Genomic DNA, 22,856 nt, shown 5'->3' on the forward strand with positions numbered 1-22,856 from the left:
ACCCCGCCCATTTAAAGAAACGCTTCAAATTGATTGCCCTTCTACGCTCTTAGTCATTTCTACATCTCATCGCGAATTTGATCTTGCGCATGCGCATTGTGAATAAGGTGGACAGCGACTGCTGCTTGCGCCACTATAATGGAAAGCAAAAAGTCGTGCATGGATGCCACTCCATCAAAGACCTCGATGACTGACACAAACAATAAATCATTTCTCCCAGGTGTTTTTTAAGTTTCAGTCCCATGGTTGTCATGCTAAAGCAAAATCTCCAGATATAGGTTGTGCTAAAGTGAGGTCACATGGGGGTCAGTGGCCTTGTGAGGGGATAATCTTCCTAGACTCAAAACTTTGGGATCAACTTAAGAAGAAAAAGAAAGAGGGGGTAGGTGTCCAAACTCTGATATGGCAACAATGCTGAGCTAAACGTGTCTGCCAATCACAGCAAAGCCAAAGGATTGTGATCCTTGGTGGTGTTTTTCCATAAGGCTAGTGTGCCATGATGCATTGCCTTCACAGTGTCCTCATCTCTCCTTTTATTATCTGCTTTAATAAAATCTTATGACAGCATGATCACAATCAAAGGTCACACATTGTCACGGATATCAAGGTCTAGTTTCTGGCATTTGAAAACTGAAGTTGAAGCTACATCGCTGCCCTTGCTATAGTATAATAAAGAGTTTGCTCACCCAAATCCATGCCTTCTATGACACGTGTGTGAGATTGTCTGCAGACAGATGGTCTGTCCAGGATGTTAGTCAAAGGGTGTGAGCTGCGGGCTACCGACTCTTGCTGCTTTTATTATTTTTCACACATACATGCACATTGGTGCTGTACATGCCTTGCATTGTTAAATGGCAATGCACAAATGTAAGCAACATGCTTTTGAAACAATATATCTAATCAATGTAAGAATTTAGTAACTTATTTCATATACTTGTTGAATGGTCATTTTGTACAGCACATAATTGTATTTTTCTTTATAAAGTGATGTGATATTGAATATAAAACCAACTTAAAATGACATGCATTGCCTTTTAAAAAATACAGGTACTACTGTAAATGATTGTTGAATGGTCACTGTAATTACTCTATATTGCCAAAAGTTTTGGGACGTCTGCCTTTACATGCACATGAACTTTAATGACATCCCATTCTTAATCCGTAGGGTTTAATATGGAGTTGGTCCACCCTTTGCAGCTGTAACAGCTTCAACTCTTCTGGGAAGGCAGGCCAGTCAGGTTCCTCCACACCAAACTTGTTTATCCATGTCTTTATGGACCTTGCTTTGTGCACTGGTGTGCAGTCATGTTAGAACAGGAACATCCCCAAACTGTTCCCACAAAGTCGGGAGCATGAAATTGTCCAAAATGTCTTCCTTTCAGTTCCTTTCACTGGAACTAAGGGGCCAAGCCCAACCCCTGAAAAACAACCCCACACCACAATCCCCCCTCCACCAAACTTTACAATTGGCACAATGCAGTCAGGCAAGTACCGTGCAGGCATCCGCCAAACCCAGACTCTTCCATCGGATTGCCAGACAGAGAAGCGTGATTCGTCACTCCAGAGAACACGTCTCCACTGCTCTAGAGTCCTTTACACCTCTGCATCTGATGCTTTGCCTTGCACTTGGTGATGTAAGGCTTGGATGCATCTGCTCGGCCATGGAAACATTCCATGAAGCTCTCTACGCACTGTTCTTGAGCTAATCTGAAGGCCACACAAAGTTTGGAGGTCTGTAGCTATTGACTCTGCAGAAAGTTTCCAACTTCTGCTCACTGTGTTCCTCAGCATGCGCTGACCCCGCTCTGTGATTTTACGTGGCCTACCACTTCATGGCTGAGTTGCTGTTGTTCCCAATTGCTTCCACTTTGTTATAATACCACTAACAGTTGACTGTGGAATATTTAGTAGTGAGGAAATTTCACGAATGGACTTATTGCACAGGTGACAACCTATCATGGTACCACGCTTGAATTCACCGAGCTCCTGAGAGCGACCCATTCTTTCACAAATGTTTGTAGAGGCACTCTGCCTTTATACAACTGTGGCCATGGAAGTGATTGGAACACTTGAATTCAATGATTTGGAGGGGTTTCCCAATACTTGTGGCAATATAGTGTATATACAGTACAATATAGCAAACTGTATCATATTTAATATTTGTATTCCATATTTAAATGATATATTAATGTATAATTTTTATTTTTTATGTATTAAAAATGCATGCATTTCCTTTTAAAATACACATTTTCATTGTAAATACTTCTTGAATGGTCAGAATACAAGCTTGGCTTGTATATTTCATATTTAAATTATATCATGTTAATAAGCCAACTTACAGTGACATGCATTTCTTTCAAAATATAATTGTCTACTGTAATATCTAACATAGGTTGTTGAATGGTCAAAATACACTGATTTTATATAGCTTGTATTCATATTTAAATCATATTATTATTTCAACCAACGTAAAATGACATACACTGCCACTGGTAAGGTAACTTAGTTAACCAATTATCATCATGTTTATAGTTGTATTTTATATTCTTTTTCCAATAAACTTTTTAAAGCATACGTCTATGCAATTAAAAACTAATGCAAAATTTGCTCAAAAAACATTTGATTCAGATCCCATATTGCTAATGCCCATCAAGACATCAGCACAGCAAAACGCAGAGGATCTTATTACGATATGAATATTTGTTTGGATAGTTTCTAAAATCTGAGAGGTCTGAAATCCCCTTTCACTTTTATGTTCTTATATGATGTTAAACTTAACTTTTATGTCATTATTTCTCCTTTTCTTCATTATGTCCATGTGAGACACTTTGAATACCCGCATTAAGACAATGTTGAAGTCAACAAGAATTCTAATAGTTCCCATTTGAGTGCTTCTCTGTGTGCGTGTCTGTATCGTGTTGCCAGGTTTCCTCGCTGGTCTCTGGAGCCTCCGCTCACCCAGGAGGAGATTAAAGAGCGAGGCAATGGAACAGGTTGTTTTTTATCCATGCCAAAATAATACCTGTAAATCAGCTCAGCTCCAGAGTGCTGAGTCCAGCTGTATTTGGTGCTCTAAAGGGTTGTGTAACGCTGACATTTCCATGGGATGAGATCTCTTGTGCAGCGTTTGCTTGCATTTAATTGAATTGTAAGCAGCGGTTTGCAAAGCGCTTATTGACACTTGCTAATTATTCATGTTGTCATTAGTTGTGCATTTTATTCCCAGTGTCATGTGGCTGCATGGATTTGCTTTAGTCATTTTGATAAAGAGATTTGTTGTGAAGTTGAGCTCTACTTTTACTGACATGTGAAGCAGGTGGACTATGGGAAGAGTCATGTGGTGCCACAGTAAGCCTCTTTCAGTCTCACATGCACTGTTTGTGTCACAGGGCAGCTGGGGGATACTGAAAGATTTCATTCACATGCTGACACACACAAACCACCAATTCGCCAAAACGTCCCGAACTGCCATGAGAATTGTGTTCACTCTTAGAAGAAAAGGCTCTGAAACTTGCAGGGTTCTGTCAGGGGCTTCAAAGAACCTTTTAGGGGTTCCCATCATAGAATCATTTTATGGATTAAATTATTCATTTTGATTTAATTCATTTTTATGTTGATAAAATTGTATGAATTAAACAGCTCGCAAACATAATTTATCACTGTTGAAACATGAAAATATTATGTAAAGCGGCTCCTATTATAACCTTTTTCAAAGTCTTAATTATCTTTTTGGGTCTACTATAGGCTTTTATGCTTGAAAGTAAAAAAAACACACATTATTTTTCACTAATTTGAAATTTAAATTGAAAATACGCCCAATGGAAACTCCCATTTATCGCAAAAAAGTTTTTACACTCGCATGAGTTTTTGCGCATTTACAGGTCACCTGACGTTGATGACGCGGTATGTTTGAACAGAATATGAGACAGAGTTCTTTATTAAATTCATAAAAGACAAAAGAATTACGGGAATACTGGATTCTAAACCTCAAAGAAATGCCACAATCAAGACCTCGAAGCAGATATGAGGGAGAAACACCCAGAAACACCTCATATGTGCCGCTCACAAGTATAAGGGTCTTTCCTTGCCATTAATGATTGGGTAATCCCAGTGCAGTGGCTGGGATATACATAAACCTACCAACATCCGTTGCCATGATTTTTGGAATGATTTATCGCGAGAGGAAAAAAATAAGTTTTAGTCGCATAACATCGGTTAATGGAAACGCTGTAATTTCGCAATAGTTTTTTGTCGACATTTAGAAAAAAAATCGCAAAAGTTTTGCGCAAATCTGTTATGGAAACGAGCCTATTGTTGCAGCTCCTCTCGTCCCAGTCTGTCAGTAACGTTCAGTTTAGTTCCTCTCTCTATGAAGCCCCTCCTTCCAAAAAAACTCTGCTCTGATTGGCCGGCTTCACTAGTGTGTTGAGATTGGTCAACCGCTTCAAGCATGTTTGGGAAATGTCACGTCCCTTACCATAACTGTGAGTTTCAACCAGGTTTCAAAACACTTGCTGCGTCCCAATTCGCCTACTTATAGGCTACTATGCCCTAAAAGTATGTACTGTTTTTGTGAAGAAAAAGTACATACTTTTGAGTGTATAGCAGAAAAGTAGGCAAGCTTTGGAACAAACTAATTTAAAGGACAGCTCTGTCGCTAGTTACATGCTTCCTGTCACTCTAAACTGCCCTGTCAATCATCTTGTCACATTTCAAATCCTCCACATTCAATTCAATTTAATTTCCTACCGTTTCGTAGAGAAATGTAGTCGCACATTGATCTGCCAGTCGTGGGTCTTTCATGCGGAGAACTCTCCTCATGCGTTTGCAATTTGCATAATGAATATGATGCATTTAAAAGTGAATTGCCAAATGTATCTTTACAAAAGTACATGGTGGATAACACTGAATAAATATCTTTTCATCAGGTTAGATACTGAATCTTAATCACTCAAACCCCTTTATCTAAACCTCTCTAACTGTCATTCTCGCACATCCTCCATGTTTGTTTTTTAACACTTTTTATTCGTATTTGTAGTTCTAATCGAATCCTCGTCCAATGCGCAAAGGGTTGTGGGCAGCACGGATCTGCACTTCAGATTCTAACTGGAAAAAGTAGGCATCCGGGTATCTTTGGAATAAAATACTACAATTTGGGACACACTAATTCTCATTTCGAATGCTATTTAGGACTCTATATGTTTAGGACGGATAATATGCAAATTGGGATGCAGCAACTATTCAACTCAACCAGGCCACGCCCCTTTTTTGTGCATGTGGGAATTATTTAAATGAGGAATATTGTGATGTGTTCGTTAGAGAAAAACTCCTTTTGGAGTGACCTTTTTCAAAGCCTTTTTTTCAAGGACCTTTTTCATGCTCAAGCAGCAACATTACACAGTAAAGAAAGTTAAAAATGTAAAAAGCATAATAGAACCCTTTTAAGAAATTTCTCCCAATATAGAACCTTTCTGGTTCTTTAAAATTGCGTTAAGAACCCTTGAGTTGTGTTTTGAACCACACTAAACCTTTTTTTCTAAGAGTGTACACATGACCAACACATGCTGCCCTTGATTTAAACAATGCAGGAGAACTAAGCCTCACCAATTTTCCAACAATGCTGTGATCGCAGCAGGAAATAGGCCTCATTCCTGGAAACACTCTAAAAAAGTAATTCCCAGGGGTACAAATGTGTGATTAAACCTATAAAACAGAAAATGTACAGATTAAAACTAGTTGTAAATGAAAATGTAAATGTGTGTACATATGTGCGACTGTTTTTGACCCACAGTATTTTATTGAGTGACTTGATATTTATGATAATGCTGAATGATTTCCACTGTAAGATTAGTTGAAAAGGTTACTTGTTACGTGTGGGAAACATGTGATGCTCTGAATGCTCAGTTTTCTGCCCGTGGAAACATCAATATCACAGCAAAACTCCCGGTGTTAAATTAACATAGCCATTGTTTATATAACCCACGCTAAACTGCTGGAGAACATACATGCAACACTCCGAATATATTTGTTTAATATCTGAGTAGGATATTTGCCTACTTGTCAGACTTTGACCTGCATGCCATTCTCCTTTCATTTTGGCAGAAAACATGGTTACCATGGTAATTTTGTGCAAGGGAAACTTCAGCTGACACAAATACTCTAGCAGGCTTAGAGAAACCCAACAAATCTACAACCCTGCTTTGATCAGTGATTCCAAGAAGTATTTGGACAAATTAAAACTCCTAAAAATGAAGAATACCACATGCACTACCGTTCAAATGTTTTGGGTTTGTAAGATTTTTTTAAAAAAAGAAGTTTTTTCTCTTACAAGGCAGCATTTCTTTGATAAAAAAAAAATACAAAAACACAGTAAAAATACATTGAAAAACAGTAATATTGTGAAATATTATTATAATTTAAAATAACTGTTTTATATTTGAATATATTGTAAAATGCTGCAACATTCAAACAACATTCAAAAACATGCTAGCAACATGCTACTTTTTCATGCTAGCAGAATGCTAATTCACTTTAACGAAGTGCTAAATCATGCTAGCAACATGTTAATTCGTGCCATCAATGTGCTAAAACTTTCAAAGGTCAAGCTGTTCAAAGTTCTTTTAAACTTTCAGACCTGGCTTTGTCCAGTCAACATCAAAGTTTGTCATCAAACTTTACTCATCTAGTTTATACGGTGAGCCAAAAGACAAAAAAATAAGCATATTTTACAAGCATTGCCTTCCTCGGCTTGACTAGAGCGTTTGGTGTTTTATTGTTCCTCCTGATCAAAACACATGATGGGAGATTACATCATCAGATCTGGCTGTACCTCAGCGAGTGCTGTGGGTGAAGTGGGAGTTGTACTGGTTCTGAGATCTTAGTGGGTGTAACGTTAGGTTTAAACCGAGCGGTGTGTGAGATCACTGCAGACCTACAGTAGTTAGTAACTACTGTAGGTCTGCAGTTAGTATCCTCACATTAAAGATCAACCGCTGCCTGGTTAGTTACAGATTCATGGCATGTCTCTATCGAGTGTGACTCAGGGATCTGAGTCACACAAACACACACCGTTCTTATATGATAGATGTCAGAGAAACGCAATGCTGCACTGATAGGCCTTCATCCTTCACATGAGTCGGTTGTCATGGTAATTCTGCCTCCTGTTGCCTGGAGAAACATGAAGCTTCGTGCCATCCTTTGACAAGTACCAAACTCCAGCAAACGAGAATTTAAAATGGGTTTTCAGAGGTTTATAAGCTATAATAAATGGGAGGGGACAATTTCTACGTTGTTCTATGCTATCTCCACATTTCGTCCCTGGCAAAAACAAATGCGTTAAAGATATGTCTTTATCGCTATGAGCTGATTAAAAACAATGGCAATCCTGCTAGACGCACTTTAGGAACATTCAGTTACGAAACATTTGATATGACTCTTTATATAACATAAACGTGTGATGCAAACCAGATAATATTTAAGACAATGACTAAAAGTTATCGTTTAAAACAACGCTTGTCCTTCAGTGAAATTATGATCCCTGTTTGAGTCCTGCACTAATACTTAGCGCCTCCTGCAGGACAAAAATCAATAAATATTGACATAAAAATGAAGAAATATTGGTAACACTTTACACAATAAGGTCTGTTAATATTACTTAATGAATTACCTAACAATGAGTAATATATTTACACAGCATTTATCGACCATTGTTCACAGAGCCTTAACTAATGTTAACACATGCAACTTTTGATCTTAAAAATGTTTTAGTAAATGTTGAGATTAATGAATGCTGTAAAAGTATTGTTTATTGTTAGTTCATGTTAACCTTTTTTTAAAGTAATTTATTAAAAAACACACACAAAAAAAAAACACAATGAACCAGCACAGGACAGAAAACACAGGCTCCGTCCAGAATAGCATACTCTCTTAAGTAGGTAATTATTTTGAATAAGTAATTACTTCATGATTGCTAAAAAAAAGAAAAAAAGTTCTATATACAGTACCAGTCAAAAGTTTGGAAACACTACTATTTTTAATGCTTTTGCAAGAAGTCTCTTATGCTCATCAAGCCTGCAGTTATGTATTATGAAATATTATTACAATTTAAAATAATGGTTCTCTTTTTTAATATACTTTAAAATGTAATTTATTTTTGTGATGCAAAGCTGAATTTTCATCAGCAAGTACTCCAGTCTTTGGTGTCTTATGATCCTTCAGAAATCATTCTAATATGATAATTTGATACTCAGTTATTATCAATGATGGAAACAGTTGTGCTGTTTAATATATTTTTTTGGAAAACTTTTTTCAGGATTCATTGATGAGTAAAACGTTAACAGCATTTATTCATAAAAACAGCATTTATTCAAAATAAAAACATTTCTAACAATATAAATCGTTACCATCACCTTTTATCAATTTAACGCATTCTTGTTGAATTAAAGTACTAATTTCTTTAAAAAAAAATAGTTATTGTTCCCAAACTTTTGAACGGTAGTGTATATTGTTACAAAAGATTTCTATTCTAAATAAATACAGTTCTTTTAAACTTTTTATTCATCAAATAATCCTGAAAAAAGTCTCTCAGGTTATAAAAAAATATTAAGCAGCACAACTGTTTCCAACATTGATCATAAATCAGCATATTAGAATGATTTCTGAAGGATCATAAGACACCAAAGACTGGAGTACTTGCTGATGAAAATTCAGCTTTGCATCACAAAAATAAATTACATTTCAAAGTATATTAAAAAAGAGAACCATTATTTTAAATTGTAATAATATTTCATAATATTACTGTTTTTTTTGTTTTTAACTGCAGGCTTGATGAGCATAAGAGACTTCTTTCAAAAGCATTAAAAATAGTAGTGTTTCCAAACTTTTGACTGGTACTGTAGTTTAAATGTAATCTGGATGTACATTCGCCATGTTGTCATTATCATGTGACCTACCGGCGTCAGTTGCGTCGCTTCACCTCCATTCACAAATCCTCTCCCGTGGCCTCATGGGATTGTAAAGCGTCCATCGTATGCACACTTCAGGATCTCACCAGAAATAGTAGTTTATCTGGGTACTTTTTACCTACTGTTTTATGAGTATTGTGAATTTGGGACATACTTCTTTTGTCACATATTGTTTTTTTCGCCAACTGTATAGTAAGTATGCGATTTCAGATTTCAGTGTGCAGAGAAATACTTTTGTAAAGTCAAATCAAACAGCCACAAGTAATACATTATTAAATAATATTTATTTTTTCTCACCTATGTACAGTACATCTCATTCAGTCACAGTATCCCACCCATAAATCATATGAAAGGAATCTGCAATGCCAACGCATCCGATCATAAATGGATATTTCATGACTTTGACATTTATGAATGTTCATACACAAGTCTTACTTGTGGGATATTCTCCTGAGCACCCAGTTCAGTAACACAAACACACACACAAACTCAAGTGCTGCTATGAAAATGAGCAAAGGATAATGCTGATGATTTAAACCACATCGTGTAGACATGTCACTTTAAGACCTGCATAAAATAAAATAAAAATAAAATAAAATAAAAGCAATGCAATGCAGGGAAAAGAAAAGCACAAGAAAAAATGTTTAGGTTGAGAAAGATTAAAGACAGTCAGGTTTAGGAGCACGTTTCCTGATTATAATATTGATATTAAATGCAAATATTGCATGCACATTAACAGAAGTCTTTCCTGTGGGTGCAAAGCAGAGAAACTTCTATATCAGTGCTGGAAGATGCATTTGTGAGTGAACGCACATTTAGAGGCATAAATAATCATTTGCTTTAACAAATGGCGCTGTCACACAAACACCAGAGAAAACAAGTGAAATCCTTTTGTAATTCAATTCTCGGATCAAATATGCACGACTGTGTAACTGTCAGTCCTATCATGACAACACCTTTCGAAACACTTTCAGATTCTTCCGACCATGTTCTATGCACTCCTATTCATAAATGCATAAATAAAATCTTTCTTTCCGAAGGAAATGGCCTCATCTTTGATTAAATATTGACTCAAATCATGTTCAGCGATGTAACAGCTAAACCTATTTATTATTTATTATTGTTTTGACTCTGCATCCACAACACTTCACAACAAGTTTCCTGTAGAGTCAGTTCAATATTCTGCTACATCTGGAAGAACGAACAGTATATGCCCGAACGTCATGAAGAACGCTAATATCAACTGAAACGCGACACTCACTGTCGTGAAAATCAAAATGTCAAGCTTTTATCTCTCTGGAGTGAGTTCGTTCGTTCATGGAAATCAAAAGGAAGAACTAAATAAAGGAAGCTTCACTAAATCACAACAGGCCACTGCAATATGACGCATCTGCAAGTGTGTTTTTGGTTAAAATCGACCATATTAGTTTGGTACTGCTAATGTGATGCTAGTTTGCTACAGAGTATTTGTGCATGTAAAGCATTTTATAAATCATTCAGCGTCCCGCTCCCTCCCGACCTCAAGTTCCTTTTTGTTTTCAGCACTCCAGCCCAATGCTGGCCAGCAGAAGCTCCAGGGCGCTGAGTTTCTGGTTGGCTTCCTCGATTTCGCTGTACGTCTGAACGTTACTGGCGATGTGGAACCGGATCTCGTCCACCAGAGGGATGGAATCAGTTTCCTGTCTGGCCGCCACGTTCCCAGCATCCTCTCTGATCATATCGGCAAACTCTGGCCTTTCCACCAGCTGAAACAAACATGACTTCCTTTCTGAGCAAAATCTTCCAAAAAATGTATATGCAAATGTTTTATAATAAGGCTTCTAGAGCAGAAAACAGTTCTAAGAAACTGAATTTAATCCTGAGTATTATATGGTATTTTTGTCATCAGGATTAATTCATGTTGAAAATAGTTAAAACATGACTTTCATATTTCATAACACATTTAACATTTAATTGTAACATATTTCCCAGTGAAACTGAATAATAAGCAGGAAACAGGGCAGGACTTAATTTTATCCATCAGGTGGAAGTTGTTACACTTAAAAAAATTATATATATATATATATATGAAAAATAAAACATTTTTTGTATAAAATATTATTTTTTATTAACAAATAATATAAATGTATATAAAATATTTAATTATTTTTTATATTTACATTTTATAAAAATGTTATAATAGCATTAAAAAATATTGAACTTTTTATTATGTATTAATATAAATGTATAATTTTATATATATATATATATATATATATATATATATATATATATATATATATATTATAACTACAAATGTTTATTTATAAAAAAGATATAGTTTGTATATTGAATAATAAATGTTTTATATTTCAAAATATTTTTATATAGTTATATTTTAAATGCAATTTAAATTTGTATTATATAAATATTTTTAATATATTATAATAAAATGTATTTTTATATTTAGATTTAAAAATACAAGAAACTATTTTTATATTATATAAACATACATTTATATTTTTATATAAAATCAAATATTATTTCTATATTAAATAACAAATTTTTATACTTATTTTTTATAATAATATTATATTTTTATATATTTATATTATATAAATATAAATGTACAAACATACATTATTATTATTTTTATACTACATTTATTTGTATATTTACAAATATGTTATAATAATATTACAAAATATTTTCATATAAATGTATAATTATCTCAAATAAATTATTTTATATTATATAATTCATTTTTACATTAATATAAAATATATAATATATTTATAGAATTGTTTTTTTACAATAATATTCAAATGGATGAGCGGGCCACAATAACACCAGGGACATTCATTATGAATGTAAATAATGTGAATTTTGATAAGCACAAACGCAGCATAACCGTGAACGAACACACAGCTGCTGTACGTGCCGTACCCGCTCGATGATCTTGGCCATGTATTCTGTGCACTGGTCCTCCAGACGCGAGAGCCGGAACAGTTCTGCCGTCTTCCACATGTGCAGCACGTTCTCCTCATTGAGCAGCGCGGCCAGAGTTCTGCCACACAGACGCTTCAGACCCGGCAACAGGTACATGTCGGCCACACACAGGACCTCATACACGTTCTCGTGAGAGAGCTGGAAAACAGTGGCAGAGGCTTCACTTAGCACATCTGACACTGAAGCATTTATCAAGCTGGTTAACATGATTTCAGCTAAACAAGTACTATTTATGATACCATTGTTGTCAGGGGCATTATCAGCATCTAAATGATATGACTTGCCTTAAAAGGACTTTAAAGAGAGAGTGGAAACCTACGGTATATTACGACGGTTTAAGGTCAAAGTGTTTCCTCCTCCTGGGTTAACAATTTGCATTAAGGAACTTAAGCTTTGGCTGAAGGCAAATCACCTTAAATTTACCTCAGACAAAACGGAGGTAACGCAGGCTCTTCCTTCCAACAGCAATTAAACTCTTTAATTGCAGTAACGACACTATGTAGCACTTATTATATTTTTTTTCAATGTGTTTTTCCGTACTTGTTTTTTTTTGTTGTGGAGATGCTGTAATAGGTGCATTTCCCCAGTGTGGGATTAATAAAGTCAGTCTATCCATCCATCACTGATTGGTTCTAAATCTGTTGTGTCCAAACTTAGACTTGGATAGTGAGTTTGGTGTACTTGCTGTACTTCTTGATTCCACTCTCTCATTTACTGCTCACATTGGTAAGGTGGTAATATCTCTCGTATTCGATCTTCTAGTCAGCAGGAAACCTGAAACTGTCATACATTCCTTTGTCACATCTTACTTTGAATACTGTAACTCGCATATTCATGGCCTTTCAGCTAAAAACATCAAACGATTACAACATGATCAAAACTCTGCAGCCCGTTTGATTTCTCTCACAAGAAAGAACGAGCACATTACTCCAATTCTTCCGGTTTCCTTACGCATAATCTTCAAGGTGCTAACCCTCACGCACAAAGCTCTTCATAACCTTGGTCCTTCATCTGATCTACTTCAACCTCCTGCCCGTTCGTTCCTTAAGATCTTCTAGTGCGGGATTGCTAATGACTCCTAAATTTAGTTGGGTCCCTATGGGTGCCAGGTCTTAGTGTTACATCTCCCAGGTTGTGTAATGCTCTACCTCAAGACATACGTCAAGCATCCTACCTTCTTTCTTTCAAAAACCTCTTAAAAACACATTTTTCTCTGAATATTACTCTTCAGCTCTTGGTCTGCATTTTTTGAGAGCACGTTTATATGCACAACAATACGCTGATAACTACGTAAAATCAGTTTATTGAAATAACCCGATTTACATGCAAATCAATAAACTGGAAAATACAATAAAGACTATATTAAAAAAAAAACTGGTTTTTGCCCGTAGGTGACGTCTAAACATCAGCATCCAAGTATTTCACTCTGTTTATTATGCGAGTTGTGCTTTTGTAAATAAATATATTTATTTATTTAGTTTTAATTCATTTTTATTTCACTTTTAGTCATTTTAGTACAACTTACACCTTCAGTTAGTTGGCAAGATTTTTTTTTTTTAGATTAAGTTTTTCATATATAATATTTCTATTTTAATGATAACAACAACACTAATAAATATCAGTTTGTTTTATGCTAGAACTACTCGAAACTTGTATTTAGAAGCGTTCGGTAAATAGAAAATGTTCAGCATCTGTTGAGACATGTCTTGATTGTGTGTAGTGTTTATTGCACATGTGTGTGTGTGTGTACCTGAGTGTTGTCACTGTAGATGTAGTAAAGGATTCTTGTAAACAAATCGTGAGACACATCGTGAAGGGTGATGACGGGAATACTGGGATGAGCCTGTAGAGTTTCACCCTCGCAGAAATGATCCTCCATCAGCGCTTTAAAATAATCACTACGACCACAGAAAAACGCCTGCGTACACACACACACACACACATTTAATCTGCAAAAATGCCCTTTTTAATCAACCACAAATAGAACATTAAAGCACAACTGTCATTCTAATAATCGATTCTAAGTGATTAAAAATATAACTAAAGACAGACATTACACTGATGTCTTCATTTGCATTTGGGTTGCAACTAATGCCGTCCCAAATACAACAACCAGGGATTATGATTATCAGTATTACAAAACACTGACCTTATGACACAGAAAGTCATTGCCCTCCACCCGGAAACAGATATCAGGATAACTCGGAAAGCTGTCAGTTAGATCGAAAGGAAGCTGACCGTATCCAACCTAAAAATCAAACGGCAGATATCAAACAAAATATCACTGCAAGCAGAGTATAGAAATAATCTATATGTGAAAATCTGACTTTTTCATTAAACAGGAGTGGTTGACTTTAGTCTATAATACTGCAGCTCAACATTCTTGCACACTTATAAACAAGACCGTTCAAATGTTTGTGGTCGGTAAGAAAGAAAAGAAAAGAAAAGAAAAGAAAAGAAAAGAAAAGAAAAGAAAAGAAAAGAAAAGAAAAGAAAAGAAGTCTCTTCTGCTCACCAAGGCTGCATTTATTAGATCAAAAATGCCCCAAAAAAACAATGATATTGTGAAATATTAACATATTATAATATATAAAAATATTTTAAAATGTAATTTATTTCTGTGATGAGGAACTAACTATTTTAACCAGCAGTTGCTAGGCAACCACACATCCCATAATTACAAAACTGGCCTGAATCTTCACCCTGGTGATAAGAGGCTATAGGTGTTGAAAGTGAGAGCTGAACTCCTGATAAAGGTAAGCGTGTGTGTGCGTCCTCTCACCCTGAGCTCAGCGGGAAGTGCGCTGTCAGCCAGCAGAGCCATTCCATCCTGCAGCTGAAAGTCATGAGGATCCAGTGTCAACACCTTCACACACGTCCCGGGCTTATTAGACACTGACAGAGACAGAGAGAGAGAGGGTTGATCAGATGCTTCACTGCAATGAAACAACTGAGTTACCAAATCATAACTAAACAGTTAAAAAAAAAAAAAAAAGTCCTCAAATGACAGTTTTTTAGAAAAATTTGTAACAAAATGCAATTCTTCTGCTATTATTGCACTGTTTTAACTGTTAAATAGATTAACATTATTTAATGTTTAAGGGCAGGGGTGAACAGAAGAGACTTCTTTCAAAAACAACAGCAACTTTTTATTGGTAGTTTGCAGTGTAGCTAATTTTTTTTCTTTCAAAATGACAGCTTGACTGTACAACAGGTACTTTAGTTTACGAGTTTCAAATTAGCTTAACAGTTTCACTGTTGTGTGGTTCCTCACCAAACTCATAAACCTGTTTGCACTTCACTTCCAGCTCCTCAATCAGCTCGCTGATCTTGCACTGTTTCGCCAAGCGCTTGCAATCCTCCACGTAATTCACATCTATGTCCAAACGACCTGAAAAAAAAAAAAAGGGTAGCACAGGGTGAGAAGAAAAAAAAAAGCGTCTGGAAGAAGATTGCTAACTTAACTCTCGGTCTTGGTCTGACGCTCACCGGTGTAGAAATACTGCATGATTGCACCAAATGCAGCAGGATTGACCTGAAAAAAAAAAAAGGAAATTGAAATGGACACATTAGGATCATGAAAGTTTGAAGCATGCTGGTGATGTAAAAGGTTATAAGAGAGCTGCTTCTTAATTTAACACAACCCTAGGGAGAAGATAATTAAAGCAGCACAAGATGTGAACACTGGCATTAACACTCTCTGAAAAAACTATGAACATACACTTTCATGTTTAATACTAAATGACAAGAAGGTGGTACAACTTATTAGTCAGGAAAATGACACTTCCAAAAGTACATATACACTCACCTAAAGGATTATTAGGAACACCTGTTCAATTTCTCATTAATGAAATTATCTAATCAACCGATCACATGGCAGTTGCTTCAATGTATTTAGGGGTGTGGTCCTGGTCAAGACAATCTCCTGAACTCCAAACTAAATGTCAGAATGGGAAAGAAAGGTGATTTAAGCCATTTTGAGCGTGGCATGGTTGTTGGTGCCAGACGGGCCGGTCTGAGTATTTCACAATCTGCTCAGTTACTGGGATTTTCACGCACAACCATTTCTAGGGTTTACAAAGAATGGTGTGAAAAGAGAAAAACATCCAGTATGCGGCAGTCCTGTGGGCGAAAATGCCTTGTTGATGCTAGAGGTCAGAGGAGAATGGGCCGACTGATTCAAGCTGATAGAAGAGCAACTTTGACTGAAATAACCACTCGTTACAACCGAGGTATGCAGCAAAGCATTTGTGAAGCCACAACACGCACAACCTTGAGGCGGATGGGCTACAACAGCAGAAGACCCCACTGGGTACCACTCATCTCCACTACAAATAGGAAAAAGAGGCTACAATTTGCACGAGCTCACCAAAATTGGACAGTTGAAGACTGGAAAAATGTTGCCTGGTCTGATGAGTCTCGATTTCTGTTGAGACATTCAGATGGTAGAGTCAGAATTTGGCGTAAACAGAATGAGAACATGGATCCATCATGCCTTGTTACCACTGTGCAGGCTGGTGGTGGTGGTGTAATGGTGTGGGGGATGTTTTCTTGGCACACTTTAGGCCCCTTAGTGCCAATTGGGCATCGTTTAAATGCCACGGCCTACCTGAGCATTGTTTCTGACCATGTCCATCCCTTTATGACCACCATGTACCCATCCTCTGATGGCTACTTCCAGCAGGATAATGCACCATGTCACAAAGCTCGAATCATTTCAAATTGGTTTCTTGAACATGACAATGAGTTCACTGTACTAAAATGGCCCCCACAGTCACCAGATCTCAACCCAATAGAGCATCTTTGGGATGTGGTGGCACGGGAGCTTCGTGCCCTGGATGTGCATCCCACAAATCTCCATCAACTGCAAGATGCTATCCTATCAATATGGGCCAACATTTCTAAAGAATGCTTTCAGCACCTTGTTGAATCAATGCCACGTAGAATTAAGGCAGTTCTGAAGGCAAAAGGGGGTCAAACACAGTATTAGTATGGTGTTCCTAATAATCCTTTAGGTGAGTGTACTTTTATAAAACATATAGTTTTCATACAGGTATGAAAGAGTGTAATGCTATGCATAATTAGAACACCTTTGACATGATCTCACAAACTACAGGCCAGTGTTATTTTAGTCTCATTGAGATACTTTTATAATTTTTATTAATATTTTGAATCAGTTTTTATTTTCAAATTTTCCGTTTTAATTTCAGATAAAGTTTTAGAAATGTTTTGTGTATTTGTGTCAATTTTTAAATGCCTAAAGAGTTTTTATTAATTATTATTACATGGCTTGGTTGAATTCTAATGTAGAATGCGGTCTGTTATTTCTTGATAACAGACCGCTGCTAAGTATAACACACCGTTGCCATGAAAAACAGAGCGTTGCTATGGACGCAGGATTCTAACCGTAGAGACGGAACGGACTATTTTCTTTAGCGGAAGCAATAAACTCCTTTTTAAATCAATATTTTGTGTCAAATTATTGATTTATTTGGTAGTTAGCTATGTAATAAGCGGGATAATGTAGAGCGAGGCAGTTGTTATAGCGAATACAACCCTGACAGGCTAATCAGGACTGAATCAGGTCTTGAATCAGCCTGAAGGGGTTGTATATACACCAACAACTGCCTCGCTCTACATTATCCCTTACTTAATATAATTTTTTGTTATTTGAGTACATCAAGTTAAACTAAATGAATGCCTTGGCAACTAGCTGAATTTTATTTATTTTTTTATATACCGTATATTTAATTTTATTTCATATAACGTTTATTTCAAGAAACACTTTTGTTTTTATGGTTGTAGTTTGAGTTTTAGTGTAGTAATCTATAATCACCCAGCTCCAGGCAGGATGAATAGAATCAGGATGAATAGAAATTGGAATGTTTGTGCAGTCAAACAGCGCCTACCAGTGGATGTTTGAGTGCGATCGCACTCTTGCCCTTCCACTTGGTCTCCAGCATGTGAGCAAAGTATTCAGATCGGGCACTCAAGATACACCGGTGGGCCTTGAACATCTCACCGTGCACCATAAACGTCACGTCACTGTAGTTACCCTGCTCCAAAAGCCTACGATGGGGAAAGCAGCAGTCAGTTTGTGAAAGTGACTGTGGTTTGGGTTTTGTTTGTGTGTGTTTATAGTCCTCACGTCTGCAGGAACTGGTCGTAGTAGTCTCTCTGCATGGCCTTCGCTGTGATGCGCTTGTACTCTTTGAGCAGGCGGCGGATGGGGTCGCTCAGCGCTCCGTACAGACAGCGCTCGCCGTCAAATGTGTTCGCCTCACACTTTGCTCCTGCCACAACAAAGATGTAATGCACTTACACAAATATCAGTAAAACGTATGGTGCAATTCTTAAATGTTTTTATTAAGGACACAAAATTAATTTTTTCCTGCTGTGACCTTTTAAAGCAGACCTATTATTTAATTTAAGTAAAATTTAATTTTGTTTTACCACCTGAACGTTTTTGATGGGTTTATATGGAAACTTGTTTCCGCCATGGAATAAATAATTAAAAAGTTTAAAAATTTTTTTTTTACTTTTTTCCTCACAATTCTGAGAAAAAAAGTCATAATTCTGAGAAATAAAAATCACAATTCTGACTTTTTTCACAATCGCGAGTTTGAGATATGAACTCACAGTAGCAACTGGGAATTATAATGTCAGAATTGTGAGATACATAAAGTTTATGGTCTGGTTTCACAGACAGGGTTTAGATTAAGCCAGAATTAGAGCTTAGTTCAATAAGGACATTTAAGTATCTTTTATAAACGCCTTAGAAAAACACATTACTGATGTGCATCTTGAGACAAAACAATGTCAAAACAAGTTGCTTTCAGTTAAAACAGCTCAAACATGCATTTTAGTCTGGGACTAGACATAAGCTTCATCTGTGAAACCGAGGGTATATATCCTGTATATTTTACATCCTGCAATTATAACTTTTTATCAGATGTAAACTCACAATTGCTTATTGTGAGCTTAGTTATAAAGTCAGAATTGCAAGATATAAACTTTGGAGAAAAAAGTCAGCAGATTAAAAGTCGGAATTACCTTTTTTTATTACGTGGCGGGAACAAGCTTCCATAGTTTCAGGCTTTATTTTGTATCCTAATCATTAAAATCTCACTATACAGAGCAGATTACAACTCCCTGGTTAGTTATGAATAATCGTTCTAGCATTTACCGTTGGCGAGCAGATACTGCACCAGCTCTTCATGTCCACAGAGACATGCATAATACCTAAAGACAAAGACAGAAAGATATCAGTGGCTTCATCAAAACAGACACGACAGACAGTCAATGGAAATAAGCAAGCAGTCTTACAGAGGTGTGCTGTCCCACTTATCTCTGATGTTCAGCTCTACATCTCTTTGTTCAACCAGGTATCTGGAGAAGATGAAAAATGTCAACAGAAGAAGCAGTGAACAGATACATTATAACCAACCAACATAATAATTGAGAGAATCACATACACACAGCTTTAAAGGAATAGTTCACCCTAAAATGAAAATTGTCATATTTTTCTTTAAAATATCTTCTTATGTGTTCAACAGAAGAAAGAAACTCATACAGGTTTTGGAACAACATGAGGGTGAGTAAATTATGACAGAATTTTCATTTTTGGGTGAACTATCTCTTTAAGAAATCTGTACTTAGAAAAGACTAAGTACAGCAATTCTTTACTGTATGTGGGCCAGTACAGTGACATGTTATCTGTCACCCTCACATGCTTTTCCTTCTAATTCTGAGGCCACACAGGGTCTTTCACTGTTTCACAACATTACTGCAAATACTAATAAAACAACTGAATGACACTGAAAAACAACCCTGGCATATTATGGTGTTACAAGCAAAGCGTATATTTCAATCAAAGTTGCTAGTCAAGTGTAATTCTATATTGCAATGAAACAGCATCTTAGCTAGTAGCTACTGAATGCACATACTAGATAATATAAATGCCATGCAGTTGCTTAGATAGGCATATACAGTATCCAAACACTATATATGCCTTGGATTTGCACATTGTGTTGCATGTGCATATACAGTCTCTAAAGACAACACTGTTGTTTTAGATAAGCAAATGTAGTGTCTAGATACCTAGAGATGAACTTTTGTTTAGAAATGCATAATTAATTTCTAAAGACTAAGGCATGACTACTGTATCTAATAGACTATATAGCCCATGCACACTTGGTTACAATTAAATCAAAGTCTAGAGTTTAGGTAGGCTGTGCATATTGACTTGTATGCAACGGTACAGAGTCTATATGTAGTGTATATTTGCTCTGTATATATGCATATAAAATATCTTATAGGATAGAATAAATAGGCCGTGGATATGTGTTCACATGGAAAAACTTCAAAACAACAACAACAACCCATCAGCTGTCTGACCTCACTCTGGCAATGTCGCCCTTTCTGCAGCTTGAAAACAGATCAACGGCGTCCATCTGCGCGGCGGTAAAGCTTCTCTGAAATGCATTGAAACGGCCTGTCTAACAGACAGGATCGGCTACAGGCACACGGTCAGAGGCGGTTGTGGAAAAGCTAACGCGGAGCCTGTTTCCAGGTGAGATTCGAGATGTCTGCTGTCTATTCTCGTACTGAAAGTGCTCAGCAAACGTAAACAGGAAGCAGATTTGTGTACGTACAGCTGAGTTTTACGTGCGTCCCAACAGCGCCCTCTTATGGACTGTGTGGGAATATACTGACTGTTGCGCCAGCGTTGAACTGCATGTTTGTCACACACAAATTATATGTTATGGTTCAGCATGCTACCCTAAATGAGGAAATAAAATTGCGTTTGTTTTGAGAATTTGATTTAGTAGTTAAGTATTCATTTAAAATATGTTCAGAAACAATACATTGTAAATATATAAGAATTTACAAACTTTTAAAATAGCTAAAGTTAATTATAAAAGTTAATTCTAAAAAACAATGTTTTTTTTAAAGATATTAATTTTAAAATGTGCTGAGAAGTAATTTCTCATTAAACTCAATATGAGGCTTGAATGGTGCAGACAAAAATAATAATAATTTGTGTTAAATCACATGACTGTGTACATAGCCTTCCATCATAAAAAAAAAACAGAAAAGGCCATATAAAATATATTTTGAAACAAATATTCAGTATTTTTATGTGCACAGCAAAAATCGAAACTGTTTCATTTAATTAAAGGGGTCATGATGACATGGATTATTTGGCATGGATTATTATTTTATTATGTTCCTTGAGGTTCACTTATAATGTCAAATCAGCAGTTAAGCGACTGAATGTCAATGGGCGGGGCTATGGTGCGATGATGTACATCTATTCGTCGATCGTCTTGCTCTGGAGGCAGGAATATGCAAATGTATTTTTGCCCGTGTGACGTCACAGACGTATATCAGAAATATATTGATTCAAATATTCATCTTTGTTTATAATGAAGAGGATGTTTTAAGCTGTGAATCCTATATGTCAAAACATCAATGCAAATTTGATTTCTCATGTCATGACCCCTTTAAATGATCTAATTGTTTATGAACAAATAGCACGAAAATCACACCAAAAATCACACTAAATAAAGAAATTCTTGTAAAACAAAACAAAAAAACACACATTTACCTATTATTGCAGCCCATCACATATTTTAGACAATCGGGAACAGGAAAAATTGTCATAATCAAAGATCTCTTGTCTTGAAGGTAGGCCTAGGTTAGTTAACAACAGTAGTTCTGCTTGTCATTTCAGTTTGTGTCCGTGCGTATGTTTGCTCTGAACGGGGAATGGGCTGAACAGGTTTTTCAAAGTAAAGAATTCTGGTATATCTCCTCATTTATACACAAACACGCCCACCTGTCAGCAGTGATTAAGTAGCCGAGTTCTCAGGAACCAGCGTCTGTTTACCTGTCCTCCTTCTGCAACACACCTCTCCATCTCTCCATCTCTGTCTGTCTGGCCATGAGCGCTAATAACGGCTTCAGCAGCCGCTCAGTGGGCTCATACCCCCGTCAGGGCAACTCGTACTTCGGTTATGGGAACGTGTCACCGGTCCCTATCAAGCCTGTGTCCGTTAACACGAGTCTTCTGACCCCCGTGGACCTCCAGCTGGACCCCGACCTGCAGGCTGTGCGGATCCAGGAGAAAGAACAGATCAAAATCCTCAACAATCGCTTTGCCTCCTTCATCGACAAGGTGAGACATTTCTCTGCCTACTTTACGCTGCTATAATTGCTCATAATACACTGAGATTGTTAAAGGTCAGCTTTGTAATTAAATTTATGGACCTGAAAAATATGAAAAACTACCGAATATATTGATATTTATTGTATGTACGCCTAATATTTATACTTATTTTTCTTATTTTAATCTCAGCAGCCAGGATAAGAGTAGGGAGAGCAGCAATAACCCCCTTAGGGTAAACAGAACAGAACCATACCGCCAATCCAAACTGTAGGAAATACATATTTATTCATTTTGACGAATTGTTTTTTTTAATCCTTTTTTTTTTTATTGTATTTTTTTTCATTTTTTTTTTCATATCTGAATCCCAGCAGCCAGATGTGTTGATAACTAGGGGAGAAATAAAAAAATAATTTTAATTTATTTATAATTTTTTACTTGAATTCTTTCTCATTTTTATCTATTAATAACCTGTTGGAGAGAAAAATCACAAAATGATTTAATATCTCAATTGTTTCTCCTAGACGCCAATGAGATAAAAATGAGCACAAACAGTCTTCTGAGAAAAAGACTCTAATAATCTCAAGTGCCTCCTATAGAATATCAACAGAGGCTCAAATTATGCTCAGACTGGCCAAACCTAAATATGAGATTTCAATATGAAGTCAAACTTTTTCAAAATATCAAATGAACTGAGCTATCCATATTCATTTTACAGCTCTACTCTTACTGTATGA

At 36.3% G+C, this 22,856-nt stretch overlaps 2 protein-coding genes across 2 annotated transcripts in view; one reads left to right on the forward strand and one right to left on the reverse strand.

The window, feature by feature from the left end:
• Positions 1-9,228: 9,228 nt before the first annotated feature.
• On the reverse strand, positions 9,229-20,589 carry abtb1 (ankyrin repeat and BTB (POZ) domain containing 1). Its single transcript, XM_084388774.1, has 12 exons — positions 20,349-20,589; positions 19,278-19,340; positions 19,138-19,193; positions 18,100-18,244; positions 17,861-18,020; positions 15,441-15,486; positions 15,226-15,342; positions 14,734-14,846; positions 14,101-14,199; positions 13,702-13,869; positions 11,889-12,089; positions 9,229-10,708 (listed from the first exon to the last, which is right to left on the reverse strand). The coding sequence occupies exons 1-12, from the start codon at positions 20,402-20,404 to the stop codon at positions 10,502-10,504; spliced, it is 1,431 nt and encodes a 476-aa protein (XP_084244900.1). The 5' UTR covers positions 20,405-20,589; the 3' UTR covers positions 9,229-10,501.
• A 1,250-nt stretch (positions 20,590-21,839) lies between these two features.
• Positions 21,840-22,856, forward strand: part of LOC311278153 (keratin, type II cytoskeletal 8) — a 7,214-nt gene continuing 6,197 nt past the window's right edge. Inside the window, exon 1 of the mRNA XM_084388775.1 lies at positions 21,840-22,131. Coding sequence (XP_084244901.1) covers positions 21,898-22,131 — 234 coding nt within the window. The 5' untranslated portion in view covers positions 21,840-21,897. The remainder of the gene's footprint in view (positions 22,132-22,856) is intronic.

The sequence above is a fragment of the Rutilus rutilus genome (genome assembly GCF_951802725.1).
Source record: "Rutilus rutilus genome assembly, chromosome: 19".
Taxonomy (NCBI): domain Eukaryota; kingdom Metazoa; phylum Chordata; class Actinopteri; order Cypriniformes; family Leuciscidae; genus Rutilus; species Rutilus rutilus.

What these genes read in the sequence shown, in the direction of transcription:
- abtb1 (XM_084388774.1), bottom strand. Translation starts at nt 20,404, where the DNA reads ATGGACGCCGTTGATCTGTTTTCAAGCTGCAGAAAGGGCGACATTGCC. An exon ending in GCAGTATCTGCTCGCCAACG is followed by an intron (nt 18,245 to 19,137) that starts GTAAATGCTAGA and finishes TTGTTGTGGCAG; the next exon opens with GAGCAAAGTGTGAGGCGAAC. An exon ending in ATGACTTTCTGTGTCATAAG is followed by an intron (nt 13,870 to 14,100) that starts GTCAGTGTTTTG and finishes GTGTGTACGCAG; the next exon opens with GCGTTTTTCTGTGGTCGTAG.